We start from the raw sequence: 15,696 nt of genomic DNA on the forward strand, positions 1-15,696 counted from the left end.
CATATCACGAACATTTTTTTTTTACTTTTTCATTGAGTGCAATTGCCAAATTAGCCATGATTGGGCAAAACAAAGTGCAAGATTTTCATGAGATTTTCTTTAGAACATTTAACTTGATTGTGACCATAAGGATAATCACAAATTAATAAAGTGAATGTGCAAAAAAACTGAATAAAATTAAATCATAAGTAACATAAAAATTAAAGTTCAATTCTCATTGGACTAAATAATGAACTGGTTACAAGTTTTGGCTGGACAGCAGTCAGTAAACTCTGCAACCTTTATTTCTATTAGTATATCAAAACAGTGTTGTGACTGACAAGTAAATCAACACTAACTTGCCAGAATATGGAACCTCAATTGAATCTATTTACCTTCCAAAAGTTTCCACTGTAGACATTAATCTAATAAATGTGATAAATGTCCCTCTCTAAAGCTTCATTTTAACTTTGTGTTCCTCGTTCTCCTGCAGCCCTTTAAGGAAGCAACCTTTTAGGGCTTAAGTGATGGAATCCATTACGCTTAAGTTACTTTCAAATCATTAAACTTACTGATATAAAAAAAAACATTACATCCATAACATTGTATAGAAATGTAAAAATAAAATGATACAATTAAAGTTAAAATATAGTCATCCATTTTCAGTTAGGTGTTACATCAGTTGACATGTGGAGCCTTTTAAGAAGGCCAGCATCAGCTGCTAGTGGAGGCAAGACGAAGGTCTGTTCTGGTATCCTGGCAACAACCCTCCCTCCTCATCGCCACTTCGACTTATTCCCACGCCGTTCCTCCATTGGCTGCATTGTTCCCTCCCTTTTTCCTACCCTTCATCCATGTCTCCTCCCTTCATTCAGCCAGACAGCTTTATGCACTGTAGTTCTCCATGCCAATGACATCCTGCAGTAGTCATTTAACCAAATTGATGCTAAATGAACTACACGTGATAACAACATGAAGATGTTCTACAGTTGAGCATTTTGAGCTCTTGCATGTTTTGGCACACGACCTGTTTTCTGTACACAATCATTATGCCGAACTTAGGTGTTTCCATTGAATGTGGAATGTCAGTCATTGACTCAAAGTGCATGTGGGAAGCTCCTGTGCCATGACATTGCATCCACAATACGTCTGTCGTCAAATTGGATTTCACTAAGAGTGTTGCACAATCATTGGAACAGAGAAAAGAAAGCATTTTCTTTTACAGCCTGTAGCATCACTGCTCACTTGTAACAACATTTCGTGACGCGTAGTATTCAGATTGTGATCTCAGCAGCATGTGTGTGTGGTGGCCTGGAGAAAAATTTCAGTTCTGTCGGGTGGATTGAGATCAGTTAGCTATATGTTGACTGCAACTGTCACATCTTAAAAGCTTGTCTGTTGTCTGCTTGGCCGGCGAAAAGACAGTTTGCTTGCCCTGAGGAGAATAGTGCTTTTGTCTTTTTAACAATGATCAGTGTTGGAAGTTTTCTGTCCGGAGTATGTCAAAACACCATTATTTTTTCTGGGATTTTTTTTTCTGTTTTAAGTAAAAGTTAATGGTACTACTGTGCGACAATTCAGTATACCATTATAGGAAGATATAGAGACTTGTACTGTAGGATGTTACCCTTTATCATTTGTAACCTTATTCTTATGTGTGGAGTATTGTCAGGTCAATTGGGTCCGAGACACGACATTTCTTTTTCTACTTACCTGGTGTGGCCAATCAACATATACATTTCATTTTTTTTTTATATCTTGACTTTTTATTTTGTAAAAGAGAGGAAAATGCTATTTCAGTTCTTCATTAAACTTCACTGGTGATTACCATATTGCCAATTAGTGAAGTCAACATATTTAGCCTGTATGCTTGTGTATACTCACTTGGTCCATTTCACTTCATAGTTTTTTGCATAAGCATTATCGCATCTTATTTAGCAGATGGTAAAAATGAGCTTGAAGTTATTCTTCCACTATTATTTCTGGTGTGTCTGTGTAAAGAAGCTTGTGTTTTTTCCTTATTTCTGCCGTGTTGTAAATCAAATACAGTTGCATATAACTTCTACTCAGCAGCACGAGTGTGATATTCTTCTACTATTTCTACGACGATTGTCTTTGGGTCCCTTGAAAGGCACAATATAAAGCAAATTAAATTATTTTTTCGTTTACTATCTGTCTGTCTTTTGCACATGCATGAACCACAGCTTGCTCACCATTCACGAAAACACTTCCCATGATGCATGAGCTCTCGTGCCCCACCAATCAGAGGCCGTTTTTCAATATGCGCACTACTGTAAATGGTCTTATAGACTTTGAAAACGTCATCAGTGTCAGACCAAGTATTGTATCACCCATTTTATTGAGAATGCATCTGTGCAGACTTGTGTGTACTTTGGCGAGGTTTATATTTCAGAATGCAGTTCGCAATGGAGTTTCTCATTTTTTATCTTTATTAACAAAAAGATAAAATTTGCCATACTTGTTATCGAGAAGCAATCACATTCCTTCCATCCTCAAAAGTTGTTTTAATTTAATGTGCCAAATCCAGACTCACGGTTTACTCGTTTGAAACTGCTGTCTTTAGAAACGGTGAGACATCTTCTACACAAGTCAAACGCTACAGTTACACAAAGCGCTATCTGCTGGTGTGGCGGCTAAACAGCTGAGATTTCCATTCCACCTGAACATCCCAGGTTAATTTTTATGTAGGCCATTTTGGTCTTCTTGTTCATGTGGAGGACACTAAGTAAGATTTCTACTCCATTATTCGTGGACGGATCAGACTGAAATTTGGTAGGTGTATCCTAAGGATGTATGCGCATCGATCCTTGGAGCCCTAGTTCAGTTTTTTTCTCAGTGTTGATTAATTACATGCATTAATTGTGGACTTATTGTTGTATTTAGGTTCTGAGTTAACCAGTATAGAGAGCTAATTGGTCATAATTCATTTTGAACTTGTTTTTTTTTTTACACATTAAGTCTTGCCCTTTTATGTATGTCTATAATATATTTGTTTAGGAATAAAAGGGTGTTCGTAAAATTTAATTTGTAGTAAGAGCATTTATCGTACTTCCAAAAATAGTATCTACTGTAGGTATTGTGTTGTAGATTGGAGAAAAAGACTGCTAGTTGTTATTCATGGAAGATAGGGCTTGACTGCGAAAAGTGAACATTTAAGAACTATCTACGCTCATTGAAATTGCGATGAAAAATAGATACATAGAAATGGAGGCGGGTGGTTGGGTGAAAAACTGCAAATAACCCAAACATGAACCGATTTTTTTTTCCTAAGATGCATTTGGGAAAAGCAAGGCATCTATTTTATCTCAAGTAGATCCTGCACAAGCATCGTTTGAGGGTTTATACAGTATCCGAGTTTGTAAAAGTCTACATTAAACAAACATGAAAGCCACAGACAGACATGCAAAACTTTCCATTCTTGTAACTTCAGTACAAAATGGAACGCTACCTAGTGTGAATTTTACTGGAATCTGCATCCAATGTATCGGCGCACAGGGCAGCATGTCCAGTTTGTGTCTGTTTCTTCATGTAGTCATTTTAAGACTGGTCAGTCACCCACGAGGATAATTCTCTTGAGTTTTATGCTGAGAGGAAGTCAGCTACTACATGAAACGGCATATTGGAAAAATAAAAAGAGTTGCTTCTATGCTCCTCACCTCCTGTGTCTTCACTTCCTCAGGCATGTGGAGACCCCAAGGCCAAGCCCTCCTACCTGGTGGACAAGAATCTGGAGTCTGCCGTGAAGTTTATCGTGCGGAAGTTCCCTGCTGTGGAGACGCGGAACAACAATGTGAGTGCGCTTGCAGCTTGATTAGTATCCTGAGGTGTCCATTATTTCAAATGGTTATTATCTCTATGTAAGTTACTTCCAGATTTTTGAAGAAACTGCTGCATTTTATGTTTATGTTTTTGTTTGTGTGTGTGAGGCAGTAGTAAAACCGGTGTTTGGAAAGACTGCGACATTTGCTCTTAAAAACCGAGTAAAAATTATATGAGTGTGTGAGTGTCATTACTTTGCTGTACCAAATGGTTCTTTAGCTTGCGGCGTGTGTGCTTTTGTAAAGCGTGTGGATGTGTTTATGTGTCTGGCTAACAGCTTTATTCGATATAAATGTGCAAAAATTGTCTCTTATGTTGTTTTTCTGTTTCTGTGTGTTTGTTTTGCATGCTAATCCTGGCTTATTCCGGACTTGTGCTTTTTGGTAAGTTTGTGTATTTCATTTGAGTTTTGTAGTACTGTAATTTGTCTGTTTCTTAATGTTTTGAGGCTATTTTTTGCCCATTTGCTTTGCTCGGCTGGCCACTTTTTTTATTTATTTATTTATTTATTTATTTATTTTTTACGTTCTTTAGTCTAGTGCATCTACCAAGTGTCTGTGGATGCTTTAATCACCTGCTTTGCACCCTGTGTGCTAACAGTTTAATCTGCTTTTGGCAGGAGAAGCCAATCCCAGCGTCCATAAAAGCAGCAAGCATTAAAATTCATACCTACAGATTATTAAGAAACCTCAGTGAAGTTAACATGATTTTTTTTTTTTTTTTGGAATGTGTGAGGAATATCGTGTTTTCATTTTTTTTCTGGGCATTCCATACAGGAATGCTAGAACCCAGCTCTCTAAAACTGCCAATCCCAGCGTCCATAAAATCAGCAAGCATTAAAATTCATACCTACAGATTGTTAAAAGACGTGTTTTTTTTGTTGTTGTTGTTTTTTGGCGGGGAATGTGTGAGGAAATCAATATGGTGTTTTCATTTTTTTCTTTCCTGGACACTCCATACAGGAATGCTAGAACCCAGTTTAAGAAACTAAATCTTAAAATTGTGCGACAATAGTTCACTTAACTTTTAAAGTTTGCCTCATACATTTTTCAGCCACCATATATCTTGTACATTTTGACAAAAATATATAGTAACCTATATTATATTAGTTTTAAGAATAATAGTGTTGGAACTATTTAATTCAAGGAAATGTTAATGTGTCCATTTTGAGTGGTTTATAATCACCTAGTTTGTTAACTAAAAATAATGTTTTTTTGTTGTTGTTGTTTTTCAGTCTAACTAAAATGAGTGTTGGTGTTATATAACAGTCTATTATCATTTAGTCTTCCACAGGCGTTCTAATTTGAATACTCTGTGACGTTACAGCAACAGCTCGCTCAGTTGCAAAAGGAGAAGTCGGAGATACTGAAGAATTTGGCTCTGTACTACTTTACCTTTGTAGATGTCATGGAATTTAAGGTTGGAAGTCTCAACAATTTTCAGGTGTTGATTATGTTGATTGCTAAAATGAACGCATTCATACTATTTGACAGGACCACGTGTGTGAGCTGCTTAACACTATTGATGCGTGCCAAGTATTCTTTGACATTGTAAGTGCATTAATCACTGGATTTCATCTCCTGGTGCAAGTTTGTCGGACTTGACAAGACTGCGTTTTTTTGCCCTATCAAGACGGTGAACTTTGATTTGACCAAGAACTACCTAGACTTGGTGGTGACTTACACAACACTCATGATCATACTGTCACGTATTGAGGAGAGGAAAGCCATCATTGGATTGTACAACTACGCTCACGAGATGACGCATGGAGCCAGGTGAACAAAACACACTTAAAACTTGACGTACATTAAATCGCGGGTCTTCTAACCTGTGAGTTAAGTGGTGTGTCTTCTAACTTGTGTATCTCTTTGTGTTTGTTTGTGGCAGCGACCGTGAGTACCCCAGGCTGGGCCAGATGATTGTGGATTATGAGAACCCTCTAAAGAAGTTGATGGAGGAGTTTGTCCCACATGGCAAGGTACTATACAATGCATGTGACTAGTAGGGACACCACCACAATTTAATTATAAAAAAAGTACAAATTAAAATCAAATCAGATTTACTTATATAGCCCTTTACAAAAACCTCAAAAGGTCCCCAAAGTACTTTACCACGAAAAATATCGTTCATGATAAATAAAAGGCAGGAAATTATCATAGGATAATAAAATTGAGGTGAAAAGAGAGAGAGAGAGAAAAAAACGCATCACGCTAAAAGTCAAGACAGCAAATAAAAAACAATAAAACAGATAAAGTCTGAACACATTAAAACCCTTAAGAAATATAACTATATAAATTAGGGCTGTCAAACGATTAAAATTTTTAATCGAGTTAATTACAGCTTAAAAATTAATTAATCGTAATTAATCGCAATTAATCGCAATTCAAACCATCTATAAAATATGCCATATTTTTCTGTAAATTATTGTTGGAATGGAAAGATAAGACAAGATGGATATATACATTCAACATACGGTACATAAGGACTGTATTTGTTTATTATAACAATAAATCAAGATGGCATTAACATTATTAACATTCTGTTAAAGGGATCCATGAATAGAAAGACTTGTAGTTCGTAAAAGATGAATATTAGTACAAGTTATAGAAATGTTATATTAAAACGCCTCTTAATGTTTTCGTTTAAATAAAATTTGTAAAATTTTCAATCAAAAAATAAACTAGTAGCCCTTTTCTGTCCTCAATGTGTGTGAGTACACAAATTGACAGATAGCGAACATAAGTTCCAAAAAGAAATTAGACGGTGTGGCAAAGTTGCATGGGCTTTACTGAAGTCATCTCTTTTTGACAGGAGCATGTTTCTTGTATTTTTGTAAAACTGAAAATAACAAGGCAATGTGTCAATAACTTGCATAAATCACAAAATAACATAAAATGTATACACACGTGTCCATGTGAGCAGTAGCACTAGCCAATTAGCTCACAAGCATCTAACAATGTAACTGCATTTCACCATATATGTGAACAAACTCAAATACACATCATCAATAACTATCTAATGCTCATGAATATAAACAAAGGAGGAATATAACTCACAAGCGATGCATGTATTAGACACAAACAGTGTGATGGGGCTATGAGAACTGCCACTGAATACTGGATGCGGACGCTAGCTGGTCTGAATAGCACTGTCTATTAGTGTGAGTTCGCGTCGACATATAATCACGTCAGAAAAGCGCGCCGAAACCCAAATAATCAGCTGCACTGAATCGCCAGCAGAGGGCGACATTACGCCACATAACATATGCAAGTCACACCCAAGCGCCAGCAGAGGGCGGAAAAACTCCATAAAACACAATTAACAAGTTGGCCTTTCACTGTACTGACATTTAAATCTGTCTGAGCGGGCCTAGTGCGTTAATTGCGTCAAATATTTCAACGTGATTAATTTAAAAAATTAATTAACGCCCGTTAACGCGATAATTTTGACAGCCCTAATATAAATCCGAAATTAAAATGTACTCTTTACTGTTGCTCCGTAGCTCTTACAATCTGCACTGTGCTTGAACTAGCCCTAGTATATCAGCAGGTTGGTAGCACAATTTTTGCTCTTTTTAAATCTGTCAAACCACTTAGCCTTAACTTGTTTTTCCTGTACACCAAGCATCGGACAAACTCTACTAAGACCATAAATTCCCCTGAGTGCTCAGTGAAAATGGCTAGCTATGTGTCAATGCTAGCATAGAAGCCTCATTTTAGCATACTGTGGACTCCTTATATGCCTCACAATTCATAGCATTAAATTATTCTTTGACTTAGCCTTCTTATTCGATGAAATCCCTGGAGTGTAGGGATTTAAAGACACATCTTTCTGGATCGATACATTGATTGGTTAAGCAACAATCCGATCAATCGATTGAAACACCAAACCTCGATCAACATAGTCATCTTCTATATATGCCCTTTTTTCAAAAAGAATGTTTTTTGTTCAATTGTCTGAAATGTTTCACGAAAAAAATTGGGGAAAATGTCAAAAATTATTTGTATTATTTTATAGCTTTATGTGAAATGTAACTTATTGTGTTCGATGTGGATGTAATGCATCAAATCGCTCGAAGGCCCTTGAAGTCAAATCATGACTGACTATAAGAACTGTAAATATTGTATCGGAGTTGAAAGAAGCATTTTTTTTTTTTTAATCATGTTGAAATGAAATTGGTGTTTTTCATCCCTATCAGAGTATTTAATAAAGTCCAAAGCAGCTAATTTAGTCCGCACAAGCAACCGAGAGCTTTATCTTGGCAAACTGTGGATATCCATTCTTTGAAAATATATCCAACCAACCATGGTTAAAATCGCTCTTCTACAGCGATACCTCCTCGGAAACGTAGCAATGCTATCGAAGTAATAAATCTAAAGGAGCGTTCAACAATGTACTCAGAGTGCATGCTGCTATACTTGGAAACTCAATTGTTGTTGGATAAGGAAATTCTCACACAAGTAGGTGGAGACTAAACACACTCAAAGTGGCAACATCACAATGACAACCCAGACCGCTAAGCAAAATGAATAAATGAACAAAGGAAGCATGATGCTAGTTAGTAGGAATGTGTATTGCCTCATATCTGGCGATGCGATTCGTGTCACAATTCACAGGTCACGACTGGAGTCGATCTCGATTAATCCTGATACTACATTTGAAGACAATTATTGCAATATTTGTATATCACTTTAGAAAAAACAGATCAAAATGGAAATAAGTACATTTATCACAAATTATTCCTGAAACCTCATACAACACTAAAATAAAAATGTTTTTGTTTTATGTTTGAACAACTTATGGCTTTCTTTATAACATTTTCATTTTTTAGTGCAAACCTGCTTTAGTCCAGACCTGCTTAAATACAGGATTCTAAATATTCCATGGCTCCGTTTTTTGCAGTCAAAGCCAAAATTTTAGATTTATAAAAGGACTAATACAAACGACCACGAGAGGGTGACGTACACAAATCTCTACTCGGATTAGTCTAATGTTGTTACTTCAGCAGACTGCAAGGCAATGCTGCTGCACACTACTAGCTGCTGGACAGGAGTAGAAGTGCAGCCACTGAATTGCTTATTTCCACCAAAATACCAGTGTTGTTTTTGGCAGCCATTTTAACTTTCGTCTTAGTCTTTAGGACGAAAATACTTATTCATAAATATATAAATTTTAAGTATTTCAAAATGTGCTCGTCTTCAAGTTTAAGTCAACGTAAACTCAGAAAAATTTTCATCTCGTTTTTCAATCAATTCTCAAAATGTTTTCGTCTATTAACTTCAAAAGTTTTAGTCCATGAATGAATAAATAAATAAATAAAGGTTTCCAACAATTTCGAATGAACATGACAGACGAGCTTTAAACTGTGTGGTAAATGATGTTATACTTGTATAGCGCTTTTCCACCTTTCAAGGCGCTCAAAGCGCTTTACATCGCCATCTACCTACTGGTGACGCAACACCAGGAGCAATGTGGGGTTCAGTATCTTGCTCAAGGATACTTAGGCGAGTTCATCAGGGCAGAGAATCCAACCCACAAGCTCTGGGTTGGGGGACAACTACTCTACCACTGAGCCACGCCATCCCACTGTAGAGTCTACAAGGACATCACCATTTTCATCGTGATAATACTAGTACATACTCAGCAGGAAAACAGCATAGTATTTGCAATTAATTAAACTCACCTGGACGCCACGAACTGTATGTAAAATTTTTTCCAAGAATTTAAGACACAGTCACCGCGCTAAATGCTAACGCGAATGCTATGCTAACGCGAACGCTATGCTAATGCTACAAGTTAGTGTGTGATGATCTCTCAGCACAGACCTTTAAAGGCTGAAGTAACATTGCATTGCAATTGCAATTGCAAGATAAGAAAACAAAACTTACCAGGCAAGACTGATACTTGTTTCACAAAATGAGCCTGGAATGGGCACACGCTTAAGCCTGTGTGTGGGGTGGGGGGGGGGGGGCACGTCACATCATGAGTGACACAAACAAACACTACTAAATGCGCTCTAACTACGCATACAATAGGAAAATACCACACATTGTGAATTTATGACGGAAACTGGCAAATTTTCATCTGGTTCTCGTGTCGTCAGACGACTGGCAACTGTCTCATCGTGACGTTCGTCATGAAAAAATTTGTTCATTGACGCAATGTTTTCGTTATCGTCATCTTTGACAAAAATAACACGTAACGTAATATCGCGATATTTCTCAGAATCAAATTTTTCTTATTTTTTAACACCCCCACTAGTTAGCCTGTGAAAATCTATAAATTAGCAGTGTCAGCAGGACAGGAGGGAAAAAAAGTAGTGGTTTATAGACCCAAAAGTATTGTAATCTGGCAAGTACAAGTACAGTATTTGGATTTGATAAATTGTCGATTTTGAATATTCAATATTCCTAGGAATTGTAAAACCATCTGAGCTACAGTAAAATTATGTGGCCCTTTTCATCCTTCTGCTGTGAAATTAAATAAGTTTGTCACTAGTAGACGTCCAATCTGTTTGAACTGAAAGGGCTGTTGGCCCTTAGAGTTCAAAAGGATCCGACGTCTATCACTGTCATTAGCCTCTGAGTTGATGTCAGCTGTATTTGTGGCCCATTGAGGTTTCGTTTTTATCTGCTTGTGTAGTCTCTGTCCGACGCCCTGATCAGCCTCCAGATGGTGTATCCCAGAAGGAATCTGTCGGCCGACCAGTGGAGAAACGCCCAGCTGCTCTCGCTCATCTCTGCTCCCTCCACCATGCTCAACCCTGCACAGTCAGACACTGTGAGAGACCAAATCACAATTAATCTTTTTTTACATTCTTTCAAAATGAATTTATGAGAAGATTAGATCATAGGAATGTCTCCTTCTCTTTCTAGATGCCCTGTGAATATTTGTCCCTGGACGCAATGGAAAAATGGATCGTTTGTAAGTAGCGAGAGGAAGCATTGAGAAGTTTATGTTCCCGCTGACCTTCCTGATCCACTTCTTCTTGTGTCCAGTCGGATTCATCCTGTGTCACGCGGTGCTAAACAGCGACGCAGCAGCGTTGTCGTTGTGGAAGCTGGCACTGCAGAGCTCCACCTGCCTCTGTCTCTTCAGGGATGAAGTCTTCCACATCCACAAGGCCGCAGAGGATCTTTTTGTCAACATCCGAGGGTAAAACGGGATAAAGGGAAACTCATATTAAATCCAGTTAGAGCTGTGCGATATATCCTTAATTTAGGATCTCTTTGTGTGGGAATATTTTTGCGACGTAAGGTTTGATTTCGGATTTTCATCAATGTTCCACTTTGTGTGTGTGTGTTCCAGGTACAACAAGCGCATCAATGACATCAGAGAATGCAAGGAACAGGCCCTGTCTCACGCGTATGAGCACACTGGTTTCCCAAATGCATTCACATCAATTTTTTCCCCTCACACTTACCAAACAGATTTATTGAGTCGCCTACTTTTTTGTATTTCCATTTCCTTTCCGGCATGTGCGACCTGCTCATCTCATCTCTCTCGGGGAGTCTGACTCAGATGTCTCGCCCTTCTTTTTTCTCTCTTTGTTCCCTCTTCGGCTTCCCCTCATTTCATCCTCTGTACTTAATCTGTCTGCCGCTTTCATCTTTGTTCTCATTTTTGCCGCCATGGCTGTCATTTACTCACTTTGGTGTCTGGCGAGGATTGTCCTCAAAGTGTCAAAGCGGCGTGTAAACTGGTGGCTGGTACACGTTCCCGTCCTCCGTGCTGACTTCCTCCTTCTGTCTACTTGCTCCACAGAGGCTCCATGCACCGTGAGCGACGCAAGTTCCTCAGGTCCGCCCTCAAAGAGCTAGCTACCGTTTTGGCGGACCAGCCTGGATTGCTGGGTCCAAAGGTAGCTTAGGAATGCCATGTTATATGCAGCTAAAGCTGTCTACTCCTGTTCTAAATTGGTTTTAAAAATCCCAACATTTTATATTGGAAGATCTTTTTCATATGAAAACGCTGTCCTCGTAGGCGTTATTTGTGTTCATGGCATTATCGTTTGCCCGAGACGAGATCATCTGGTTGCTTCGACACGCCGACAACATACAGAAGAAAAGCACAGACGACTTCATCGACAAGTAAGAACGGTCTTACTTGAGCACACGCGTCCACATCGTTATGCAATCACATGCAACATTTTTTTGCGATTTACATTGTGTTTGCCAGACATATTGCAGAGCTGATCTTCTACATGGAGGAGCTGCGAGCCCACGTGAGGAAGTACGGTCCAGTCATGCAGCGATACTATGTGCAGTACCTGTCTGGCTTTGATGCCGTTGTACTCAACGAGCTAGTGCAGGTAATTATTCGTCTGCACTCGTTCAAGAGTATAAGTCGCGCCGCTAAAACATGGGGGAAAAACTAGGGGTGCACGATATCCATTTTTTGAAACCGATACCAATATCGATAACTTCTTGCTCCTCAAGGCCGATACCTATACGATAACCAATAATATATATATATATATATATAATTTTTAAATGTATATTCACCCGAGTTTTTGAACACATGTAAGTCCAAAATACTACTGGTGGATTCAGCATAGATTTGCCTTTGACCTAACCAGAATTTTTATGATGACATGAAGATGATACAAAGACAAGAACAGTTTTGACTTCAAATAAAGTGCCCATATTTATTTTTTCAAATAAATATAATTTGAGTCAATCACAATCGGTCAATATCATTGACGATGTGTTCCCCTAAAAAATGAGCACTGAACTAAAACAAAGATAAACCAAACAGGTATTGTGCTTTGTCACCAGATAAAAATTTGGTGCAACAGGAGACTTTTGTGGTCTTGGCCCATGAAACAACTTTCTTAACTTGGCAATTATAGGACAGCAAGCCTAACAATAACCAAAAGGTCTCTCAATGACTTACTAACTTATAACTCACACTGTAAAATGCAAACTTTTGCTAACTGAAATAGTAAGGTTAATCACTCAGTGATGGAAAAATACGGCCTCGAGAACAGTAAAAAAAACTTTGCATACTGGCAAAACAGGAGTGGAAACAAACGCACGCATCCTAATCCACCGACACCGTGGCAAAAGCATTATACGGTATATTATCGGACCGATAAATAATCTTATTGGATTTATTGGGATAACGTCATAATTCCTATTATTGGACCGATAATTATCGAACCGATAATTATCATGCACCTCTAGGAATTATTGGGATGACGTCATAATTCCTATTATTGGACCGATAATTATCGAACCGATAATTATCATGCACCTCTAGGAAAAACAGCGAGTTATACTATGAAAAATATGTGTTAACTTTACAACTTTCCCATTAAAATCAATCAAAAAGCCAGTAATTATTTCCAGTCTCTCCTAAAATCACCATTATTGCTCTACTTGTTTGGATGGGCATAAAAAACCAAGAACGTAAAGTAACAAAAATAAAGTTTTATTAAATTTAATCACATTTTTATTTGTCTGTTGCATTTGTGAGACATGAATGAGACTTGCTCCTTGCAAGTGCTCTTATTTTCTATTTGTGTGATGGACTATTTTTTTTCCCTTCAAGAAATGGTTGTTATTATATCAAAAAATTGAACTCATATGTTTGCTCACTTGTAAATCATCGTAGCAATGTGTTAGTTTCCAACTGGGCCTATGTGTTTTATTGTCTTCCAGAACCTGTCTGTGTGTCCAGAGGATGAGTCCATTATCATGTCTTCATTTGTCAACACTATGACCTCGCTCAGCGTCAAACAAGGTAAACGCAGTACAGTTGTCATCTTGAAATGAACCGACTGTCCATGAAATATTTTGTTATTGAGTGTGATTTATGTTTTTGCAGTTGAGGATGGCGAAGTGTTCGACTTCAGAGGCATGAGACTTGATTGGTTCAGACTGCAGGTTTGAAATAGTTATTTTCAAGCGATATGTCATGAATTATAGCAATGGTCCCCAACCTTTTTTGCACCACAGACTGGTGTGATGTGGGCCTTTTTTTCCCCCACAGTCCGGAACTGTATGCCATTTAACATTATGGTTCGCTACAATGTATGACGCTCTCAGTGCATTTGTTTTTGTTGATGTGGTGGCCCTCACTAATTGTTTCTGTCCTTCGTGCTTGTGCTTTTTTGTTTCAAAAATTCCAAAGGCTCAACCATTATTCCAGAGTGTTTAGTCTCTATGTCCCAAAGCTGCTTTGAAGGCTTCATTACCTCGTTTGCTAACTTTTGGCCACATTTTGGCGAAGTTGGCGTAGTAAAGAGCTGTCCAAAGACGCCTGTTCTTCAGTCATCTTCACTAGCATTTGGGCTTATCTCCGGGAAAAAAAAGCTGATGTGCCAAGTGATATGTCATTATTGAGGACAAGCGCACATAGATATAAAAAATAGATGCTAGCTCCAATTGATTTCTATGATTACATCCTATCCAGTTTTATTATTATATCTGTTGACTACAAAATGACCGGAAGTACCCCATCCGCCATTGCTGAGGTGTCTCCCCCCCCCGCCCCCCCCCCCCCCCCCCCCCCCCCCCCCCCCCCCCCCCCCCCCGCAGCACACAGCCAGCAGCAGGCAGTTACTGTTACTGTTTATATTGACTGACGCTGGGTTGCTACTGAGGTTTGTAAAGACCCCAGTAATGGCGGCTCCCACAAGAAGGTGGCGTCCACATATCTCTCATATGCGCCACAGACGCCTTGGTTGGGGACCACTGAGTTAAAATAACAATGACAGTGTTAGTCAAAACATTAGACACGGTTTCATTTAGTAACGTTGGCGCATGTATCCAAACCTTTGACTGTACTTGTATAATTCCTTAGTTTTACTCAAATTTCTCTTTCAAATTTAAATGAGTAAAACTTGTTCAAAACCTGAACTGTTCAATTTTTCAAATTCATTAAGCTAGCTTCAGTAACTTCCAGAATACTGGGGGAACACCCTGTATTTGATACCTTCATGGTAAATGGTCTAATTTATTTACATTGTTGTTGGTGTTAAAGCTGGCTTCTTTGTGCAGGCCTACACCAGCGTTTCCAAAGCCAGTTTAGGTATCGCCGACCACAAGGAGCTGGGCAAAATGATGAACACCATCATCTTCCACACCAAGATGGTGGACTCGCTAGTGGAGATGCTGGTGGAGACCTCAGACCTTTCCATATTCTGGTTAGTTTATTGCCTGTACACCAAAATTTCTTTCAGTGATTTTCAAAATATGTCACATATGTGTGCAGTTTCTACAGTCGTGCGTTTGAGAAGATGTTCCAACAGTGCTTGGAGCTTCCCTCGCAGAGCCGCCACTCCATCTGCTTCCCTTTGCTTTGCACACACTTCATGTCCTGCACACATGAGCTCTGTCCTGAGGAGGTTAGTGTGTGCGGATACACTCCCAGTAGGCTGAGAAGGGTATGTCGCATCTGTCTATGTCATGCTATTTTGTGTCTTTGGCTCTCTCCCTGCAGCGTCACCACATAGGGGACCGCAGCTTGTCATTGTGTAACATGTTTCTCGATGAGATGGCCAAACAAGCCCGGAACCTCATCACTGACATCTGCACTGAGCAATGTACACTCAGTGACCAGGTAGGAAGATGCATATTATGTGAATGATCATGTTTCAGTGCCATTGATGGCAGAAGATGTCCAATCTATTTGAACTGGAGAAGGTGGCAGCGAATGATCGCTGCGAACCCTCCAAATTCAAATGTGTTTACCGCGTCAACGCCAGCCAATGAGTTGGCATCAAATATGGTTTACATCAAAATAGGGCTGTCCCAAACGACTAATTTTCTCCCGATTAGTCAGCCGACTATTTTTACGATTGGTCGACTAATCTAATAATTAATTAATTTTTTTTTTTTTTTTTTTTTTTTTTTACTAATTTAGCAATGAAAT

General features: G+C 38.6%; 1 protein-coding gene across 4 annotated transcripts in view; it reads left to right on the plus strand.

Annotated features, from left to right (window-relative positions):
* Positions 1-15,696, plus strand: part of nckap1 (NCK-associated protein 1) — a 36,451-nt gene that overhangs the window by 6,053 nt on the left and 14,702 nt on the right. For 2 of the 4 annotated variants that reach the window (XM_057848708.1, XM_057848710.1), the window contains 17 exons: positions 3,680-3,790; positions 5,146-5,238; positions 5,313-5,369; positions 5,452-5,594; positions 5,707-5,797; positions 10,462-10,599; positions 10,695-10,743; positions 10,818-10,974; positions 11,128-11,184; positions 11,584-11,680; positions 11,803-11,909; positions 11,998-12,130; positions 13,482-13,563; positions 13,648-13,706; positions 14,823-14,968; positions 15,037-15,169; positions 15,265-15,384. In XM_057848708.1, coding sequence (XP_057704691.1) covers positions 3,680-3,790; positions 5,146-5,238; positions 5,313-5,369; positions 5,452-5,594; positions 5,707-5,797; positions 10,462-10,599; positions 10,695-10,743; positions 10,818-10,974; positions 11,128-11,184; positions 11,584-11,680; positions 11,803-11,909; positions 11,998-12,130; positions 13,482-13,563; positions 13,648-13,706; positions 14,823-14,968; positions 15,037-15,169; positions 15,265-15,384 — 1,773 coding nt within the window. The remainder of the gene's footprint in view (positions 1-3,679; positions 3,791-5,145; positions 5,239-5,312; positions 5,370-5,451; positions 5,595-5,706; positions 5,798-10,461; positions 10,600-10,694; positions 10,744-10,817; positions 10,975-11,127; positions 11,185-11,583; positions 11,681-11,802; positions 11,910-11,997; positions 12,131-13,481; positions 13,564-13,647; positions 13,707-14,822; positions 14,969-15,036; positions 15,170-15,264; positions 15,385-15,696) is intronic. The other 2 variants (XM_057848709.1, XM_057848711.1) reach the window with 1 other exon arrangement.

Source organism: Corythoichthys intestinalis, chromosome 10 (genome assembly GCF_030265065.1).
Source record: "Corythoichthys intestinalis isolate RoL2023-P3 chromosome 10, ASM3026506v1, whole genome shotgun sequence".
NCBI lineage: Eukaryota > Metazoa > Chordata > Actinopteri > Syngnathiformes > Syngnathidae > Corythoichthys > Corythoichthys intestinalis.